The 22,196-nt window shown below is 44.9% G+C and overlaps 1 protein-coding gene across 1 annotated transcript in view; it reads left to right on the plus strand.

Moving 5' to 3' along the window:
* Positions 1 to 22,196, plus strand: part of LOC120036313 (dedicator of cytokinesis protein 3-like) — a 296,634-nt gene that overhangs the window by 266,015 nt on the left and 8,423 nt on the right. Inside the window, exons 43-49 of the mRNA XM_038982785.1 lie at positions 708 to 791; positions 890 to 1,003; positions 3,931 to 4,049; positions 5,629 to 5,764; positions 7,547 to 7,628; positions 9,478 to 9,593; positions 10,044 to 10,131. Coding sequence (XP_038838713.1) covers positions 708 to 791; positions 890 to 1,003; positions 3,931 to 4,049; positions 5,629 to 5,764; positions 7,547 to 7,628; positions 9,478 to 9,593; positions 10,044 to 10,131 — 739 coding nt within the window. The remainder of the gene's footprint in view (positions 1 to 707; positions 792 to 889; positions 1,004 to 3,930; positions 4,050 to 5,628; positions 5,765 to 7,546; positions 7,629 to 9,477; positions 9,594 to 10,043; positions 10,132 to 22,196) is intronic.

Raw genomic sequence — 22,196 nt, forward strand, 5'->3', positions numbered from 1 at the left:
ATCTGTCCAATAAAAAAACTCTGTCTTTTCAAATGCAGACACATTTTGTCCTAAACCTGAAGAGTGGAGGGGAAGCATGTAGATGACGAACAGCAGGGGTCCCAGGACGGAACCTTGAGGCATGCCTTGGTTGACAGGGGTTGGGGTGGATGAACGGCAGGGGTCCCAGGGCTGAACCTTGAGGTATGCCTTGGTTGACAGGGGCTGGGGTGGATGAACGGCAGGGGTCCCAGGACTGAACCTTGAGGCATGCCTTGGTTGACAGAGGCTGGGGTGGATGAACGGCAGGGGTCCCAGGACTGAACCTTGAGGCATGCCTTGGTTGACAGGGGCTGGGGTGGATGAACGGCAGGGGTCCCAGGACTGAACCTTGAGGCATGCCTTGGTTGACAGGGGCTGGGGTGGATGAACGGCAGGGGTCCCAGGACTGAACCTTGAGGCATGCCTTGGTTGACAGGGGCTGGGGTGGATGAACGGCAGGGGTCCCAGGACTGAACCTTGAGGCATGCCTTGGTTGACAGGGGCTGGGGTGGATGAACGGCAGGGGTCCCAGGACTGAACCTCGAGGCATGCCTTGGTTGACAAGGGCTGGAGTCTCTGAGGAACACACAACTCTTGCTTGTTTTAGAATATACTTTTGGGGGGATTTTCTTTGATATACCATCCCCTCACATCCCGTATGTCTGTCTTGTCTCTCCCTCAACCAGGCCTTCTTTGATAAGGAGTACATCAGCAGCCACCCAGAAGACACAGAGAAGATCACGGCCCTCAAAGACCTCGTGCAGGAACAGGTACAGTCTTGGTCTGTCTGTATCTTAATGTTGAGATCAAATTAAAATGTGGCAATAAAACTGAAACTCACTGAAACTGTTGCTGTCTGCTGTTGTAGGTTTACATCCTGGGGGTGGGGCTTGCGGTCCATGACAAGCTGGTGCACCCTGAAATGCGTCCCCTGCACAAGAAGCTGATAGATCAGTTCCAGATGATGAGGAGCAGTCTCTATGTGAGTGGCTTTTTAGGCAGTCTCTATGTGAGTGGCTTTTTCAGCAGTCTCTATGTGAGTGGCTTTTTCAGCAGTCTCTATGTGAGTGGCTTTTTCAGCAGTCTCTATGTGAGTGGCTTTTTCAGCAGTCTCTATGTGAGTGGCTTTTTAAGCAGTCTCTATGTGAGTGGCTTTTTCAGCAGTCTCTATGTGAGTGGCTTTTTCAGCAGTCTCTATGTGAGTGGCTTTTTCAGCAGTCTCTATGTGAGTGGCTTTTTAAGCAGTCTCTATGTGAGTGACTTTTTCAGCAGTCTCTATGTGAGTGGCTTTTTCAGCAGTCTCTATGCGAGTGGCTTTTTCAGTAGTCTCTATGTGAGTGGCTTTTTAAGCAGTCTCTATGTGAGTGACTTTTTCAGCAGTCTCTATGTGAGTGACTTTTTCAGCAGTCTCTATGTGAGTGGCTTTTTAAGCAGTCTCTATGTGAGTGACTTTTTCAGCAGTCTCTATGTGAGTGACTTTTTCAGCAGTCTCTATGTGAGTGGCTTTTTCAGCAGTCTCTATGTTAGTGGCTTTTTCAGCAGTCTCTATGTTAGTGGCTTTTTCAGCAGTCTCTATGTTAGTGGCTTTTTCAGCTGTCTCTCAAGATGTGTCCTTTGAGCCTTATCCACTTCTGTCTGGTGAAGTTTTTTCTAGAAGTAACTTAGTCAGATATTCAATCATACACATTCTCCAGAGAGCGTTTTCCGCACTACTTGCCGGATGGAGGGAGTGATTTAGGAACCGGCAGTCCCATGCTGTGACCCGGTTATTGCTGATGGCACAACAGGGTCAGAAATCATTCAGTACAGGTAGCCAGACTGACACTTTCTACATCTAGACTAGGGTCAACTCCACTTTCTACATCTAGACTAGGGTCAACTCCACTTTCTACATCTAGACTAGGGTCAACTCCACTTTCTACATCTAGACTAGGTTCAACTCCACTTTCTACATCTAGACTAGGGTCAACTCCACTTTCTACATCTAGACTAGGGTCAACTCTACTTTCTACATCTAGACTAGGGTCAACTCCACTCTACATCTAGACTAGGGTCAACTCCACTTTCTACATCTAGACTAGGGTCAACTCCACTCTCTACATCTAGACTAGGGTCAACTCCACTCTCTACATCTAGACTAGGGTCAACTCCACTTTCTACATCTAGACTAGGGTCAACTCCACTCTCTACATCTAGACTAGGGTCAACTCTACTTTCTACATCTAGACTAGGGTCAACTCCACTCTCTACATCTAGACTAGGGTCAACTCCACTTTCTACATCTAGACTAGGGTCAACTCCACTCTCTACATCTAGACTAGGGTCAACTCTACTTTCTACATCTAGACTAGGGTCAACTCCACTCTCTACATCTAGACTAGGGTCAACTCTACTTTCTACATCTAGACTAGGGTCAACTCCACTCTCTACATCTAGACTAGGGTCAACTCCACTTTCTACATCTAGACTAGGGTCAACTCCACTTTCTACATCTAGACTAGGGTCAACTCCACTCTCTACATCTAGACAAGTTCCACAGACATGTGACTAACAGAAATTGAATAATGTGTCCCTGAACAAAGGGGGGGATCAAAATCAAAAGTAACAGTCAGTATCTGGTGTGGTCACCAGCTGCATTAAGTACTGCAGTGCATCTCCTCCTCATGGACTGCACCATATTTGCCAGTTCTTGCTGTGAGATGTCACTCTTCCACCAAGGCACCTACAAGTTATCGGACATTTCTGGTGGGGAATGGCCCTAGACCTCACCCTCCGACCCAACAGGTCCCAGATGTGCTCAATGGTATTGAGATCCGGGCTCTTCGCTGACCATGGCAGAACACTGACATTCCTGTCTTGTAGGAAATCACACACAGAACGAGCAGTATGGCTGGTGGCATTGTCATGCTGGAGTGTCATGTCAGGATGAGCCTGCAGGAAGGGTACCTCATGAGGGAGGAGGATGTCTTCCCTGTAACGCACAGCGTTGCGATTGCCTGCAATGACAACAAACTCAGTCTGATGATGCTGTGACACACCGCCCCAGACCATGACGGACCCTCCACCTCCAAATCGATCCCGCTCCAGAGTACAGGCCTCGGTGTAAAGCTCATTCCTTCGACAATAAGCTCGAATCCGACCATCACCCCTGGTGAGGCAAATCCCCAACGCGTCAGAGAAGAGCACTTTTTGCCAGTCCTGTCTGGTCCAGCGACGGTGGGTTTGTGCCCATAGGCGACGTTGTTGTCGGTGATGTCTGGTGAGAACCTGCCTTACAACAGGCCTACAAGCCCTCAGTCCGTCCTCTCTCAGTCTATTGTGGACAGTCTGAGCACTGATGGAGGGATTGTGCATTCCGGGTGTAACTCGGGCAGTTAGTGTTGCCATCCTGTACCTGTCCCGCAGGTGTGATGTTCGGATGTACCGATCCTGTGCAGGTGTTGTTACACGTGGTCTGCCACTGCGAGGACAATCAGCTGTCCGTCCTGTCTCCCTGTAGCGCTGTCTTAGGCGTCTCACAGTACGGACATTGCAATTTATTGCCCTGGCCACATCTGCAGTCCTCATGCCTCCTTGCAGCATGCCTAAGGCACGTTCACGCAGATGAGCAGGGACCCTGGCCATCTTTCTTTTGGTGTTTTTCAGAGTCAGTAGGAAGGCCTCTTTAGTGTCCTAAGTTTTCATAACTGTGACCGTCATTGCCTACCGTCTGTAAGCTGTTATCGTCTTAATGACCGTTCCACAGGTGCATTTTCATTAATTGTTTATGGTTCATTGAACAAGCATGGGAAATAGTGTTTAAACCCTTTACAATGAAGATCTGTGAAGTTACTTGGATTTTTATGAATTATCTTTGAAAGACAGGGTCCTGAAAAAGGGATGTTTATTTAGTGCTTTCTCTCTCTACAGGGTCTGCCGGGACTGGACAAGCTGAGTCCTGCCTGTTCTGGTGCCAGCACTACAACAGGCATCCTGGCTACGCACAGCCCCATGAGCCCCGACAGCTTCAAACTCATTCACAGGCACAGGTGAGGCATACACACAGAGATATGGTCCCACATACACACAGAGATATGGTCCCACATACACACAGAGATTTGGTCCCACATACACACAGAGATATGGTCACACACACACACACACACACACAGAGATATGGTCACACACACACAGAGATATGGTCACACATACACACAGAGATATGGTCCCACATACACACAGAGATATGGTCACACACACAGAGATATATGGTCACACACACACACAGAGATATGGTCACACATACACACAGAAATATGGTCACACACACACACAGAGATATGGTCACACATACACAGAGATATGGTCACACATACACAGAGAGATATGGTCACACACACACACACAGATATGGTCACACATACACACAGAGATATGGTCACACACACACACACACAGAGATATGGTCACACACACACAGAGATATGGTCACACACACACACACACAGAGATATGGTCACACACACACAGAGATATGGTCACACACACACAGAGATATGGTCACACACACACACAGAGATATGGTCACATACACACACAGAGATATGGTCACACACACACACACACACACAGAGATATGGTCACACACACACACACACAGAGATATGGTCACACACACACACACAGAGATATGGTCACACACACACACACACACAGAGATATGGTCACACACACACACACACACAGATATGGTCCCACACACACACACAGAGATATGGTCCCACACACACACACACAGAGATATGGTCACACATACACACAGAGAGATATGGTCACACACACACACAGAGATATGGTCCCACACACACACAGAGATATGGTCACACACACACACACACACATAGATATGGTCACACATACACACAGAGATATGGTCACACACACACAGAGATATGGTCACACACACACACAGAGATATGGTCACATACACACACAGAGATATGGTCACACACACACACACACAGAGATATGGTCACACACACACACACACAGAGATATGGTCACACACACACACACAGAGATATGGTCACACACACACACACACACACAGAGATATGGTCACACACACACACACACACACAGATATGGTCCCACACACACACACAGAGATATGGTCCCACACACACACACACAGAGATATGGTCACACATACACACAGAGAGATATGGTCACACACACACACAGAGATATGGTCCCACACACACACAGAGATATGGTCACACACACACACACACATAGATATGGTCACACATACACACAGAGAAATGGTCACACACACACACACAGAGGCATACAATCCCCTTCCTCTACCACAGGTGATTTCAGTGCTCTCACGAGTCACTGCACAAACCTTTCCTCCCGCCCACCCCTCCCCAACCTTTCCTCCCTCCCACCCCTCCCCAACCTTTCCTCCCTCCCACCCCTCCCGACCTTTCCTCCCTCCCTCCAACCCCTCCCGACCTTTCCTCCCTCCCTCCCCCCTCTTCACCCCTCACTCCCCCCCTCCACAACCCTCCCTCTCCATTCTCCCTCCCCTCTCCCCTCCCCCTCTCTCTCTCTCTCCCCCAGTCCGCTGAATCTGCTGGGGTCTATCCGCCACTCGTCCTCCTCACTGTCCTCTCACACCTCCAGCGAGACGGGTAACCTGGTGATCCTGACAGACAGCATGGTGGTGGAACACCCCGAGGACATCTACCGTATGCAGGTCTGTCTCTACGACAGGGCAGTGCCTGCTGTACCCACTGTACCCACCTCACTGTACTGTACCCACTGTACCCACCTCACTGTACTGTACCCACTGTACCCACCTCACTGTACTGTACCCACTGTACCCACCTCACTGTACCCACCTAACTGTACCCACTGTACCCACCTCACTGTACTGTAGCCACTGTACCCACCTCACTGTACTGTACCCGTTGTACCCACCTCACTGTACTGTACCCACTGTACCCACCTCACTGTACTGTACCCACTGTACCCACCTCACTGTACTTTACCCACTGTACCCACCTCACTGTACCCACCTAACTGTACCCACTGTACCCACCTCACTGTACTGTAGCCACTGTACCCACCTCACTGTACTGTACCCGTTGTACCCACCTCACTGTACTGTACCCACTGTACCCACCTCACTGTACTGTACCCACTGTACCCACCTCACTGTACCCACCTAACTGTACCCACTGTACCCACCTCACTGTACTGTACCCACTGTACCCACCTCACTGTACTGTACCCACTGTACCCACCTCACTGTACTGTACCCACTATGCCCACCTCACTGTACTGTACCCACTATGCCCACCTCACTGTACTGTACACACCTCACTGTACTGTACCCACTGTACCCACCTCACTGTACCCACCTAACTGTACTGTACCCGCTGCACCCACCTCATTGTACTGTACCCACCTCACTGTACTCACCTACCCACTGTACCCACCTAACTGTTCCCACGGTACCCACCTAACTGTACCCACTGTACCCATTGTACCCACCTACCCACTGTACCCACCTAACTGTACCCACGGTACCCACCTAACTGTACCCACTGTACCCATTGAACCCGCTGTACCCACCTAACTGTAGCCACTGTACCCATTGAACCCGCTGTACCCACTATACCCACAGAGAGGACTCAGCCATGTGAGCCCCCCCCATCTCGGGCCAAGCTCCTTCGCAAGATGGATAATAAAGACTCTGCCCAATGAGTTAACTAGCTGTTAACTACAGTTAACTAACTGCTAAGTAAGGGCCAGATGCTAACTTAGGGGGAACACAGAAAGGGTATGGCTCTAAATGACTACAGGTGAAGCTGATAAAGGTTGCTGATTGCGGGATAAAACCACAATGACTCTGCATCGGTTGGATGAGGTCCTTTACTTCTACTTAACAGTCAAGAGATTATTTCTGGAAGGAAGTAAATCATTTGTTTTCTGGCTCATTTACTGTAAATAATCTGGTTTCTGTCTCATCTACTGTAAATCTGGTTTCTGTCTCATTTACTGTAAATAATCTGGTTTCTGTCTCATTTACTGTAAATAATCTGTTTTTTGGCTCATTTACTGTAAATTTTCTGGTTTCTGGCTCATTTACTGTAAATAATCTGGTTTCTGGCTCATTTACTGTAAATCATCTGGTTTCTGGCTCATTTACTGCAAATCTGGTTTCTGGCTCATTTACTGTAAATAATCTAGTTTCTGGCTCATTTACTGTAAATAATCTGGTTTCTGGCTCATTTACTGTAAATCATCTGGTTTCTGGCTCATTTACTATAAATCTGGTTTCTGGCTCATTTACTGTAAATAATCTGGTTTTTGGCTCATTTACTGTAAATAATCTGGTTTCTGGCTCATTTACTGTAAATAATCTGGTTTCTGGATCATTTACTGTAAATAATCTGGTTCATGGGTCATTTACTGTAAATAATCTGGTTTGTGGCTCATTTACTGTAAATATATTTTCTCTTTCTTATCTCAGCCCAGTCCTTCGTCCTCCAGTCTGAGCTCCACCCACTCAGCCCCCTCCCAGATGATGAACTCTGCCCCCAACAGTATCAGAGGTAGGTTGTCTACTGTAGACAGATCTTACTAGCAATGGGTTCAAACCCCTACTTTGCATGGCTAGTTTCGATGCTCTGTTCCTCTCTGTGTCCCCTCGGTATCTCTGTCTAGTTTTGATGCTCTGTTCCTCTCTGTGTCCCCTCGGTATCTCTGTCTAGTTTTGATGCTCTGTTCCTCTCTGTCTCCTCTCAGTATCTCTGTCTAGTTTTGATGCTCTGTTCCTCTCTGTCTCCTCTCAGTATCTCTGTCTAGTTTTGATGCTCTGTTCCTCTCTGTCTCCTCTCAGTATCTCTGTCTAGTTTTGATGCTCTGTTCCTCTCTGTCTCCTCTCAGTATCTCTGTCTAGTTTCGATGCTCTGTTCCTCTCTGTGTCCCCTCGGTATCTCTGTCTAGTTTCGATGCTCTGTTCCTCTCTGTGTCCCCTCGGTATCTCTGTCTAGTTTCGATGCTCTGTTCCTCTCTGTGTCCTCTCAGTATCTCTGTCTAGTTTCGATGCTCTGTTCCTCTCTGTGTCCTCTCAGTATCTCTGTCTAGTTTCAATGGTCTGTTCCTCTCTGTGTCCCCTCGGTATCTCTGTCTAGTTTTGATGCTCTGTTCCTCTCTGTCTCCTCTCAGTATCTCTGTCTAGTTTCGATGCTCTGTTCCTCTCTGTCTCCTCTCAGTATCTCTGTCTAGTTTTGATCCTCTGTTCCTCTCTGTCTCCTCTCGGTATCTCTGTCTAGTTTTGATCCTCTGTTCCTCTCTGTCTCCTCTCGGTATCTCTGTCTAGTTTCGATGCTCTGTTCCTCTCTGTGTCCCCTCAGTATCTCTGTCTAGTTTCGATGCTCTGTTCCTCTCTGTCTCCTCTCAGTATCTCTGTCTAGTTTTGATCCTCTGTTCCTCTCTGTCTCCTCTCAGTATCTCTGTCTAGTTTTGATCCTCTGTTCCTCTCTGTCTCCTCTCGGTATCTCTGTCTAGTTTCGATGCTCTGTTACTCTCTGTCTCCTCTCAGTATCTCTGTCTAGTTTCGATGCTCTGTTCCTCTCTGTGTCCCCTCAGTATCTCTGTCTAGTTTCAATGCTCTGTTCCTCTCTGTCTCCTCTCAGTATCTCTGTCTAGTTTCAATGGTCTGTTCCTCTCTGTGTCCCCTCGGTATCTCTGTCTAGTTTCAATGGTCTGTTCCTCTCTGTGTCCCCTCGGTATCTCTGTCTAGTTTTGATGCTCTGTTCCTCTCTGTCTCCTCTCAGTATCTCTGTCTAGTTTCGATGCTCTGTTCCTCTCTGTCTCCTCTCAGTATCTCTGTCTAGTTTCGATGCTCTGTTCCTCTCTGTGTCCCCTCAGTATCTCTGTCTAGTTTCGATGCTCTGTTCCTCTCTGTCTCCTCTCAGTATCTCTGTCTAGTTTCAATGGTCTGTTCCTCTCTGTCTCCTCTCAGTATCTCTGTCTAGTTTTGATCCTCTGTTCCTCTCTGTCTCCTCTCAGTATCTCTGTCTAGTTTTGATCCTCTGTTCCTCTCTGTCTCCTCTCAGTATCTCTGTCTAGTTTTGATCCTCTGTTCCTCTCTGTCTCCTCTCGGTATCTCTGTCTAGTTTCAATGCTCTGTTACTCTCTGTCTCCTCTCAGTATCTCTGTCTAGTTTTGATCCTCTGTTCCTCTCTGTCTCCTCTCAGTATCTCTGTCTAGTTTCGATGCTCTGTTCCTCTCTGTCTCCTCTCAGTATCTCTGTCTAGTTTCGATGCTCTGTTACTCTCTGTCTCCTCTCAGTATCTCTGGCTAGTTTCGATGCTCTGTTCCTCTTTGTGTCCTTTCAGTATCTCTGTCTAGTTTCGATGCTCTGTTCCTCACTGTGTCCTCTGCCCTCTGTGGTAGGCTCCCCGTCGCTGCCAGAAAAATACAGACACAACCGTGAGATGTTGATGCTGCTGCCTCTGCACCGTGAGAGACCCAGCTCCGCCATGTACCCCAACATCACTGAGAACGGACAGGTACAGCTACTGTTGGCTTGACCCACTCTGCTCCGCTCCGCTTCAATCTCTATCTTCTCTGGGCCCTTATCCACAAAGAATCTCAGAGTATTAGTGTTGATCTAGGATCAGTTTCCCCCCTTTTTTTATTTTTAGATCATAATGAATATGATTATATGGGCAGATCCTAGGTCAGTACTTCTTCTACTCTGCTTCAATCACTCTCTCTTTAGATCTTCTTATTGGAATGTAATGAAGTACTTCCTGGTACAGCCAGAGTAGGATGACCCTCCTCTCTGGGTCTGGTACCTGTCCTTATGTTCTTCCTGTTCCTGCTTGCTTTTTTTAGACCAGATTATTGTTAAAAAAAACAATTTGTGACAACTGCTGATGTAAACAAAACAAAGGGCTTTATAAATACCTTTTGATTTGGTTCATTGATTGGTTGATGTGTCTTTTCTGTGTCTCCAGCCAACTAACTTCCAGCGAGCGTTGTTCCACCAGGTGATTGGTCCGTGCAAGCCCTGTAGCGACCCTAACCTGTCCGTAGCAGAGAAAGGTACTGTTGTCCTGCCTGTCCTCAGCTTATTGCTTTTCAGTCTGACCTGGAGTCTGTTGCGTTAGGGTTACAGTACTTGGCTTTAAAAAAAAATGGAAATCGCTGCGTAATTCTAATGATAGTCTGTAAGTAGTTTTGTTGCTGCGTTGACTAAAAGTTATCTGTATAAATTCACGAGTCTGTTGTAATACTTCATCACACACCTTCCATCTCTTCTGTCAGTCTGCTGTAATACTTCATCACACACCTTCCATCTCTTCTGTCAGTCTGCTGTAATACTTCATCACACACCTTCCATCTCTTCTGTCAGTCTGTCTGTTCAGCCGTCTGCTTTATCTGTTTTTATTTATTTATTTATTTATTTTATTTCACCTTTATTTAACCAGGTAGGCTAGTTGAGAACAAGTTCTCATTTGCAACTGCGACCTGGCCAAGATAAAGCATAGCAGTGTGAACAGACAACAACACAGAGTTACACATGGAGTAAACAATAAACAAGTCAATAACATGGTAGAAAAAAAGAGAATCTATATACAATGTGTGCAAAAGGCATGAGGAGGTAGGCAATAAATCGAATAATTACAATTTAGCAGATTAACACTGGAGTGATAAATCATCAGATGATCATGTGCAAGAAGAGATACTGGTGTGCAAAAGAGCAGAAAAGTAAATAAATAAAAGCAGTATGGGGGATGAGGTAGGTAGATTGGGTGGGCTATATACCGATGGACTATGTACAGCTGCAGCGATCGGTTAGCTGCTCGGATAGCAGATGTTTAAAGTTGTTGAGGGAGATAAAAGTCTCCAACTTCAGAGATTTTTGCAATTCGTTCCAGTCGCAGGCGGCAGAGAACTGGAAGGAAAGGCGTCCAAATGAGGTTTTGGCTTTAGGGATGATCAGTGAGATACACCTGCTGGAGCGCGTGCTACGGGTGGGTGTAGCCATCGTGACCAGTGAACTGAGATAAGGCGGCACTTTACCTAGCATAGCCTTGTAGATGACCTGGAGCCAGTGGGTCTGACGACGAACATGTAGCGAGGGCCAGCCGACTAGGGCATACAGGTCGCAGTGGTGGGTCGTATAAGGTGCTTTAGTAACAAAACGGATGGCACTGTGATAAACTGCATCCAGTTTGCTGAGTATTGGAAGCTATTTTGTAGATGACATCGCCGAAGTCGAGGATCGGTAGGATAGTCAGTTTTACTAGGGTAAGTTTGGCGGCGTGAGTGAAGGAGGCTTTGTTGCGAAATAGAAAGCCGACTCTAGATTTGATTTTGGATTGGAGATGTTTGATATGAGTCTGGAAGGAGAGTTTGCAGTCTAGCCAGACACGTAGGTACTTATAGATGTCCACATATTCTAGGTCGGAACCGTCCAAGGTGGTGATGCTAGTCGGGCGTGCGGGTGCAGGCAGCGAACGGTTGAAAAGCATGCATTTGGTTTTACTAGCGTTTAAGAGCAGTTGGAGGCCACGGAAGGAGTGTTGTATGGCATTGAAGCTCGTTTGGAGGTTAGATAGCACAGTGTCCAAGGAAGGGCCAGAAGTATACAGAATGGTGTCGTCTGCGTAGAGGTGGATCAGGGAATCGCCCGCAGCAAGAGCAACATCATTGATATATACAGAGAAAAGAGTCGGCCCGAGAATTGAACCCTGTGGTACCCCCATAGAGACTGCCAGAGGACCGGACAACATGCCCTCCGATTTGACACACTGAACTCTGTCTGCAAAGTAGTTGGTGAACCAGGCAAGGCAGTCATTAGAAAAACCGAGGCTACTGAGTCTGCCGATAAGAATATGGTGATTGACAGAGTCGAAAGCCTTGGCCAGGTCGATGAAGACGGCTGCACAGTAATGTCTTTTATCGATGGCGGTTATGATATCGTTTAGTACCTTGAGCGTGGCTGAGGTGCACCCGTGACCGGCTCGGAAACCGGATTGCACAGCGGAGAAGGTACGGTGGGATTCGAGATGGTCAGTGATCTGTTTGTTGACTTGGCTTTCGAAGACCTTAGATAGGCAGGGCAGGATGGATATAGGTCTGTAACAGTTTGGGTCCAGGGTGTCTCCCCCTTTGAAGAGGGGGATGACCGCGGCAGCTTTCCAATCCTTGGGGATCTCAGATGATACGAAGGAGAGGTTGAACAGGCTGGTAATAGGGGGTGCAACAATGGCGGCGGACAGTTTCAGAAATAGGGGGTCCAGATTGTCAAGCCCAGCTGATTTGTATGGGTCCAGGTTTTCCAGCTCTTTCAGAACATCTGCTATCTGGATATGGGTAAAGGAGAAGCTGGGGAGGCTTGGGCGAGTAGCAGCGGGGGGGGCGGGGCTGTTGGCCAAGGTTGGAGTCGCCAGGAGGAAGGCATGGCCAGCCATTGAGAAATGCTTGTTGAAGTTTTCGATTATCACGGATTTATCGGTGGTGACCGTGTTACCTAGCCTCAGTGCAGTGGGCAGCTGGGAGGAGGTGCTCTTGTTCTCCATGGACTTTACAGTATCCCAGAACTTTTTGGAGTTAGAGCTACAGGATGCAAATTTCTGCTTGAAAAAGCTGGCCTTTGCTTTCCTGACTGACTGCGTGTATTGGTTCCTGACTTCCCTGAACAGTTGCATATCGCGGGGGCTCTTCGATGCTATTGCAGTTCGCCACAGGATGTTTTTGTGCTGGTCGAGGGCAGTCAGGTCTGGAGTGAACCAAGGGCTATATCTGTTCTTAGTTCTGCATTTTTTGAACGGAGCATGCTTGTCTAATATGGTGAGGAAGTAACTTTTAAAGAATGACCAGGCATCCTCAACTGACGGGATGAGGTCAATATCCTTCCAGGGTACCCGGGCCAGGTCGATTAGAAAGGCCTGCTCGCAGAAGTGTTTTAGGGAGCGTTTGACAGTGATGAGGGGTGGTCGTTTGACCGCGGACCCGTAGCGGATACAGGCAATGAGGCAGTGATCGCTGAGATCTTGATTGAAGACAGTAGAGGTGTATTTGGAGGGCAAGTTGGTCAGGATAATGTCTATTAGGGTGCCCATGTTTACGGATTTAGGGTTGTACCTGGTGGGTTCCTTGATGATTTGTGTGAGATTGAGGGCATCAAGCTTAGATTGTAGGACTGCCGGTGTGTTAAGCATATCCCAGTTTAGGTCACCTAACAGAACAAACTCTGAAGCTAGATGGGGAGCGATCAATTCACAGATGGTGTCCAGGGCACAGCTGGGAGCTGAGGGGGGTCGGTAGCAGGCGGCAACAGTGAGAGACTTATTTCTGGAGAGATTAATTTTTAAAATTAGAAGTTCGAACTGTTTGGGCATAGACCTGGAAAGTATGACAGAACTTTGCAGGCTATCTCTGCAGTAGATTGCAACTCCTCCCCCTTTGGCAGTTCTATCTTGACGGAAAGTGTTATAGTTGGGTATGGAAATCTCAGAATTTTTGGTGGCCTTCCTAAGCCAGGATTCAGACACGGCAAGGACATCAGGGTTGGCAGAGTGTGCTAAAGCGGTGAGTAAGACAAACTTAGGGAGGAGGCTTCTGATGTTGACATGCATGAGGCCAAGGCTTTTTCGATCACAGAAGTCAACAAATGAGGGTGCCTGGGGACATGCAGGGCCTGGGTTTACCTCCACATCACCCGAGGAACAGAGGAGTAGTAGGATGAGGGTGCGGCTAAAGGCTATCAAAACTGGTCGCCTAGAGCGTTGGGGACAAGGAATAAAAGAAGCAGATTTATGGGCGTGGTAGAATAGATTCTGGGCATAATGTGCAGACAGGGGTATGGTGGGGCACGGGTACAGCGGAGGCAAGCCCAGGCACTGGGTGATGATAAGAGAGGTTGTATCTCTGGACATGCTGGTCTCAATGGGTGAGGTCACCGCATGTGTGGGAAGTGGGACAAAGGAGGTATCAGAGGTACGGAGAGTGGAACTACGGGGTCCATTGCAAACCAAAACAATGATAACTAGCCTGAACAACAGTATACAAGGCATATTGATATTTGAGAGAGACATACAGTAAGGCATAAAGTGATTGCAGGTCTTGATTGGGAGAGCTAGCTAAAACGACAGGTGAGATAACAGCAGCTAGTCAGCTAACACAGCAACAGCAGGTAAAAATGGCGACGACTAGGCAGAGAGGGTCGGATTAACTACACACAGATCCTGAGTTAAAACACAGAGCCGACAGATAAAACACAAATAAACAGAATGGAGTACCGTGAATTAATGGACAGTCCGGCAGGCATCAGCTATGTAGCCAAGTGATCATAGTGTCCAGGGGGCAGCCGTAGATGGAGCAGGGAAGCCACCACTAAGCTAGCACGCGGCGTTTATAGTTAGTAGCCCGGGGGGTGGTCTGCTCAGACGGAGGGGGTCTGCTCAGACGGAGGCCGGTTGAGGGCACAGCGGATGGGGTATTCGTCTGCAGACCAGACGTGGTCGTGTCGACAGAGAATCCAAGCCGGATGGCGATGGCGAAAGAGAGGTTGTGATTGTAGAATTGTGTTTGCTAACTGGTGCTAGCTTCGTGGCAGTGGCGCTAGCTGCGCTAGCTGCAAGCTAGCTGTGAGGATCAGAAGTAGTGGCTCAGGGATTACGGCAGGAATCCGGCGTTGTTGTCGAGAGACAGTCCGATGCTGGTAAATTGGTGAGTAATATCCAGGCTAATAACAGGGCTGGTGTCTGTGCAGAAGGTGAAAGCTGCTAGCAGCGGCTAAAAATGGCTAAATTAGCTTGTAGCTGATTAGCTGGTTAGCTACTGGGGGTTCTTGAATGTGTTCCAAAGTTAAAAAATAATAGCGATTCCGTATCACATTGGGTGAGGTAGGTTACCGGAAGGTATAATCGAATTAAAAATCGAAAAGAGATAGAAAAAAAATGTTAAAATATATACAAGAAATACGAAAAATACAAACGTACACGAGAGGACTAAACAAACACGTCTACACTGCTACGCCATCTTGGAATGATGTTGATTCAGTCAGTGGGTACAACGCAGTTCACAGAACCTCCTAATACCTCATCTGGTTTCATCCACGGTATCTTCAGCCTGTAGATATCCCACTGTGGATCATTTGTAGAGAACAGCCCAGTTGCTATGACTAAAGCCCTTTGTAAGCCTCAGACTTTATAGATGGTGATAACCAACTCTTATACAGAGTTTATAGAAGGTGATAACCAACTCTTATACAGAGTTTATAGAAGGTGATAACCAACTCTTATACAGAGTTTATAGAAGGTGATAACCAACTCTTATACAGAGTTTATAGAAGGTGATAACCAACTCTTATACAGAGTTTATAGGAGGTGATAACCAACTCTTATACAGAGTTTATAGAAGGTGATAACCAACTCTTATTCAGAGTTTATAGAAGGTGATAACCAACTCTTAATAGAAGGTGATAACCAACTCTTATTCAGAGTTTATAGAAGGTGATAACCAACTCTTTATAGGAGGTGATAACCAACTCTTTATAGGAGGTGATAACCAACTCTTTATAGGAGGTGATAACCAACTCTTTATAGGAGGTGATAACCAACTCTTATTCCGAGTTTATAGAAGGTGATAACCAACTGTTATTCAGAGTTTATAGGTGATAACCAACTCTTTATAGGAGGTGATAACCAACTGTTATTCAGAGTTTATAGGTGATAACCAACTCTTTATAGGAGGTGATAACCAACTCTTTATAGAAGGTGATAACCAACTCTTATACAGAGTTTATAGAAGGTGATAACCAACTCTTATTCAGAGTTTATAGAAGGTGATAACCAACTCTTTATAGGAGGTGATAACCAACTCTTTATAGGAGGTGATAACCAACTCTTAATAGAAGGTGATAACCAACTCTTATACAGAGTTTATAGAAGGTGATAACCAACTCTTATTCAGAGTTTATAGAAGGTGATAACCAACTCTTATTCAGAGTTTATAGAAGGTGATAACCAACTCTTTATAGGAGGTGATAACCAACTCTTTATAGGAGGTGATAACCAACTCTTAATAGAAGGTGATAACCAACTCTTTATAGGAGGTGATAACCAACTCTTATTCCGAGTTTATAGAAGGTGATAACCAACTGTTATTCAGAGTTTATAGAAGGTGATAACCAACTGTTATTCAGAGTTTATAGGTGATAACCAACTCTTTATAGGAGGTGATAACCAACTCTTTATAGAAGGTGATAACCAACTCTTATACAGAGTTTATAGAAGGTGATAACCAACTCTTATTCAGAGTTTATAGAAGGTGATAACCAACTCTTTATAGGAGGTGATAACCAACTCTTTATAGGAGGTGATAACCAACTCTTATTCCGAGTTTATAGAAGGTGATAACCAACTGTTATTCAGAGTTTATAGGTGATAACCAACTCTTGAACAGAGTTTATAGGTGATAACCAACTCTTGAACAGAGTTTATAGGTGATAACCAACTCTTGAACAAACACGTCTACACTGCTACGCCATCTTGGAATGATGTTGATTCAGTCAGTGGGTACAACGCAGTTCACAGAACCTCCTAATACCTCATCTGGTTTCATCCACGGTATCTTCAGCCTGTAGATATCCCACTGTGGATCATTTGTAGAGAACAGCCCAGTTGCTATGACTAAAGCCCTTTGTAAGCCTCAGACTTTATAGATGGTGATAACCAACTCTTATACAGAGTTTATAGAAGGTGATAACCAACTCTTATACAGAGTTTATAGAAGGTGATAACCAACTCTTATACAGAGTTTATAGAAGGTGATAACCAACTCTTATACAGAGTTTATAGAAGGTGATAACCAACTCTTATACAGAGTTTATAGGAGGTGATAACCAACTCTTATACAGAGTTTATAGAAGGTGATAACCAACTCTTATTCAGAGTTTATAGAAGGTGATAACCAACTCTTGAACACAGTTTATAGAAGGTGATAACCAACTCTTATTCAGAGTTTATAGGAGGTGATAACCAACTCTTATACAGAGTTTATAGAAGGTGATAACCAACTCTTTATAGGAGGTGATAACCAACTCTTTATAGGAGGTGATAACCAACTCTTAATAGAAGGTGATAACCAACTCTTATACAGAGTTTATAGAAGGTGATAACCAACTCTTATTCAGAGTTTATAGGAGGTGATAACCAACTCTTATTCAGAGTTTATAGAAGGTGATAACCAACTCTTATACAGAGTTTATAGAAGGTGATAACCAACTCTTATTCAGAGTTTATAGAAGGTGATAACCAACTCTTTATAGGAGGTGATAACCAACTCTTTATAGGAGGTGATAACCAACTCTTTATAGGAGGTGATAACCAACTCTTTATAGGAGGTGATAACCAACTCTTTATAGGAGGTGATAACCAACTCTTATTCCGAGTTTATAGAAGGTGATAACCAACTCTTATTCCGAGTTTATAGAAGGTGATAACCAACTCTTATTCCGAGTTTATAGAAGGTGATAACCAACTGTTATTCAGAGTTTATAGGTGATAACCAACTCTTTATAGGAGGTGATAACCAACTGTTATTCAGAGTTTATAGGTGATAACCAACTCTTTATAGGAGGTGATAACCAACTCTTTATAGAAGGTGATAACCAACTCTTATACAGAGTTTATAGAAGGTGATAACCAACTCTTATTCAGAGTTTATAGAAGGTGATAACCAACTCTTTATAGGAGGTGATAACCAACTCTTTATAGGAGGTGATAACCAACTCTTAATAGAAGGTGATAACCAACTCTTATACAGAGTTTATAGAAGGTGATAACCAACTCTTATTCAGAGTTTATAGAAGGTGATAACCAACTCTTATTCAGAGTTTATAGAAGGTGATAACCAACTCTTTATAGGAGGTGATAACCAACTCTTTATAGGAGGTGATAACCAACTCTTAATAGAAGGTGATAACCAACTCTTTATAGGAGGTGATAACCAACTCTTATTCCGAGTTTATAGAAGGTGATAACCAACTGTTATTCAGAGTTTATAGAAGGTGATAACCAACTGTTATTCAGAGTTTATAGGTGATAACCAACTCTTTATAGGAGGTGATAACCAACTCTTTATAGAAGGTGATAACCAACTCTTATACAGAGTTTATAGAAGGTGATAACCAACTCTTATTCAGAGTTTATAGAAGGTGATAACCAACTCTTTATAGGAGGTGATAACCAACTCTTTATAGGAGGTGATAACCAACTCTTATTCCGAGTTTATAGAAGGTGATAACCAACTGTTATTCAGAGTTTATAGGTGATAACCAACTCTTGAACAGAGTTTATAGGTGATAACCAACTCTTGAACAGAGTTTATAGGTGATAACCAACTCTTGAACAGAGTTTATAGGTGATAACCAACTCTTGAACAGAGTTTATAGGTGATAACCAACTCTTGAACAGAGTTTATAGAAGGTGATAACCAACTCTTGAACATTTCTCTCCTTCATCTATGTGTGGTACTGGTGTGTTATTGGTCAACCCTGTAAGTCAACATAAACAACATTAATGATACATATTAACAACCCCCCAAAAATTATGAAAAATGAAATACATTACTAACGCCACCATTACAGGACATTGGCTCATGAATATAAAAGAAAACATGAGCTGGCGCACACCCGGAGAAAATAATTTTATGTAGAGGTGCTGAGTAACGGCGAATAAACTTCAAGCTATAAAAATCTCGTCACACACACCCTATATAATAAACTCCCAGTAATTTATTAATTTACTAATTACTGGGAGTTTATATAGAGATTGTACGACTCTCTTTATGTTTTTAATACATTAATATTACTAACATCGCTGTAAATGCCTTCAATGTTAACAAAAGGATGATCATATTGTTGATTTTAATGATGACGATGATGAAGATGATGAAGAGTTTTGATGGTGATTTTTTTATTTATTGTAATGATGATATTGTGTCAATACAACCTGTCTCTCCACTGCAGTCAGATCAACACAGAACTAAAAATATTGCATCAGACGCTGATGATTAGTGATGATTCAGGGTTAATTAATTAGATGATGAAGTTCTGAGGGGAACTTGTTAGAAAACAAACGAGAAGCAGAAGCTGGGCTGTAGCTCCACCCTGTCACGTTCCTGACCTTATTTCCTTTATTTAGTCTTGTTTATTTGGTCAGGACGTGAGCTGGGTGGGCATTCTATGTTATGTGTTTCTATGTTTGGTTTAGGGTTGTCACCTAGCCTGATATGGTTCTCAATCAGGGGCAGGTGTTTTACGTTTCCTCTGATTGGGAACCATATTTAGGTAGGCTGTTCTCACTGTTTGTTTGTGGGTGATTGTTCCTGTTCGTTGCGTTCATTGTCTCTATGTTCACATGTTCAGGTCTGTAGAGTCGTTAGTTTCATTTTCTGTTTATTGTTTTGTTCGTGTTGTTAAGTATTCCAATAAATATGGAAACATACCACGCTGCGCTTTGGTCCTCCTCTCTTCCACCTAACGACGAGCGTTACACACCCGGCTTCTTTTTTTTCTTCAAGTTAGGGGAAAGTCTATGTGCCAAATGTCTCCTCCACAATATGCGAACACATCATGATTTGTCCAAATGATCTGTGCACCGGAAACAAAGTTCCTCGTTAGTCGGCGCAACCCACAGTCTGTTGACAGACGCTACGATATCAGTTATGTTATCCCACAGTCTGTTGACAGACACTACGATATCAGTTATGTTAACCCACAGTCTGTTGACAGACACTACGATATCAGTTATGTTATCCCACAGTCTGTTGACAGACGCTACGATATCAGTTATGTTATCCCACAGTCTGTTGACAGACACTACGATATCAGTTATGTTATCCCACAGTCTGTTGACAGACACTACGATATCAGTTATGTTATCCCACAGTCTGTTGACAGACGCTACGATATCAGTTATGTTAACCCACAGTCTGTTGACAGACGCTACGATATCAGTTATGTTAACCCACAGTCTGTTGACAGACGCTACGATATCAGTTATGTTAACACACAGTCTGTTGACAGACGCTACGATATCAGTTATGTTAACCCACAGTCTGTTGACAGACACTACGATATCAGTTATGTTATCCCACAGTCTGTTGACAGACACTACGATATCAGTTATGTTATCCCACAGTCTGTTGACAGACGCTACGATATCAGTTATGTTATCCCACAGTCTGTTGACAGACACTACGATATCAGTTATGTTATCCCACAGTCTGTTGACAGACACTACGATATCAGTTATGTTATCCCACAGTCTGTTGACAGACGCTACGATATCAGTTATGTTAACCCACAGTCTGTTGACAGACGCTACGATATCAGTTATGTTAACCCACAGTCTGTTGACAGACGCTACGATATCAGTTATGTTAACACACAGTCTGTTGACAGACGCTACGATATCAGTTATGTTAACCCACAGTCTGTTGACAGACACTACGATATCAGTTATGTTATCCCACAGTCTGTTGACAGACACTACGATATCAGTTATGTTATCCCACAGTCTGTTGACAGACGCTACGATATCAGTTATGTTAACCCACAGTCTGTTGACAGACACTACGATATCAGTTATGTTATCCCACAGTCTGTTGACAGACGCTACGATATCAGTTATGTTAACCCACAGTCTGTTGACAGACGCTACGATATCAGTTATGTTATCCCACAGTCTGTTGACAGACGCTACGATATCAGTTATGTTAACCCACAGTCTGTTGACAGACACTACGATATCAGTTATGTTAACCCACAGTCTGTTGACAGACGCTACGATATCAGTTATGTTATCCCACAGTCTGTTGACAGACACTACGATATCAGTTATGTTATCCCACAGTCTGTTGACAGACGCTACGATATCAGTTATGTTATCCCACAGTCTGTTGACAGACGCTACGATATCAGTTATGTTAACCCACAGTCTGTTGACAGACGCTACGATATCAGTTATGTTAACCCACAGTCTGTTGACAGACGCTACGATATCAGTTATGTTAACACACAGTCTGTTGACAGACGCTACGATATCAGTTATGTTAACCCACAGTCTGTTGACAGACACTACGATATCAGTTATGTTATCCCACAGTCTGTTGACAGACACTACGATATCAGTTATGTTATCCCACAGTCTGTTGACAGACGCTACGATATCAGTTATGTTAACCCACAGTCTGTTGACAGACACTACGATATCAGTTATGTTATCCCACAGTCTGTTGACAGACGCTACGATATCAGTTATGTTAACCCACAGTCTGTTGACAGACACTACGATATCAATTATGTTATCTGCGTCTGTCCACTAGAGAATACTGCAGTCCTGACCACCCTCAGCAGCTCAGGGTTAGGGTGAACAGTAGAGTGAAGTTGTAATATTATCTGTCTCTCCTCTCCAGTCCTGACCACCCTCAGCAGCTCAGGGTTAGGGTGAACAGTAGAGTGAAGTTGTAATATTATCTGTGTCTCCTCTCCAGTCCTGACCACCCCCAGCAGCTCAGGGTTAGGGTGAACAGTAGAGTGAAGTTGTAATATTATCTGTCTCTCCTCTACAGTCCTGACCACCCCCAGCAGCTCAGGGTTAGGGTGAACAGTAGAGTGAAGTTGTAATATTATCTGTGTCTCCTCTCCAGTCCTGACCACCCCCAGCAGCTCAGGGTTAGGGTGAACAGTAGAGTGAAGTTGTAATATTATCTGTGTCTCCTCTACAGTCCTGACCACCCTCAGCAGCTCAGGGTTAGAGTGGACAGTAGAGTGAAGTTGTAATATTATCTGTGTCTCCTCTCCAGTCCTGACCACCCTCAGCAGCTCAGGGTTAGAGTGGACAGTAGAGTGAAGTTGTAATATTATCTGTCTCTCTTCTACAGTCCTGACCACCCTCAGCAGCTCAGGGTTAGAGTGGACAGTAGAGTGAAGTTGTAATATTATCTGTGTCTCCTCTCCAGTCCTGACCACCCTCAGCAGCTCAGGGTTAGAGTGGACAGTAGAGTGAAGTTGTAATATTATCTGTGTCTCCTCTCCAGTCCTGACCACCCTCAGCAGCTCAGGGTTAGGGTGGACAGTAGAGTGAAGTTGT

Source organism: Salvelinus namaycush, unplaced genomic scaffold, assembly GCF_016432855.1.
Source record: "Salvelinus namaycush isolate Seneca unplaced genomic scaffold, SaNama_1.0 Scaffold13, whole genome shotgun sequence".
NCBI lineage: Eukaryota > Metazoa > Chordata > Actinopteri > Salmoniformes > Salmonidae > Salvelinus > Salvelinus namaycush.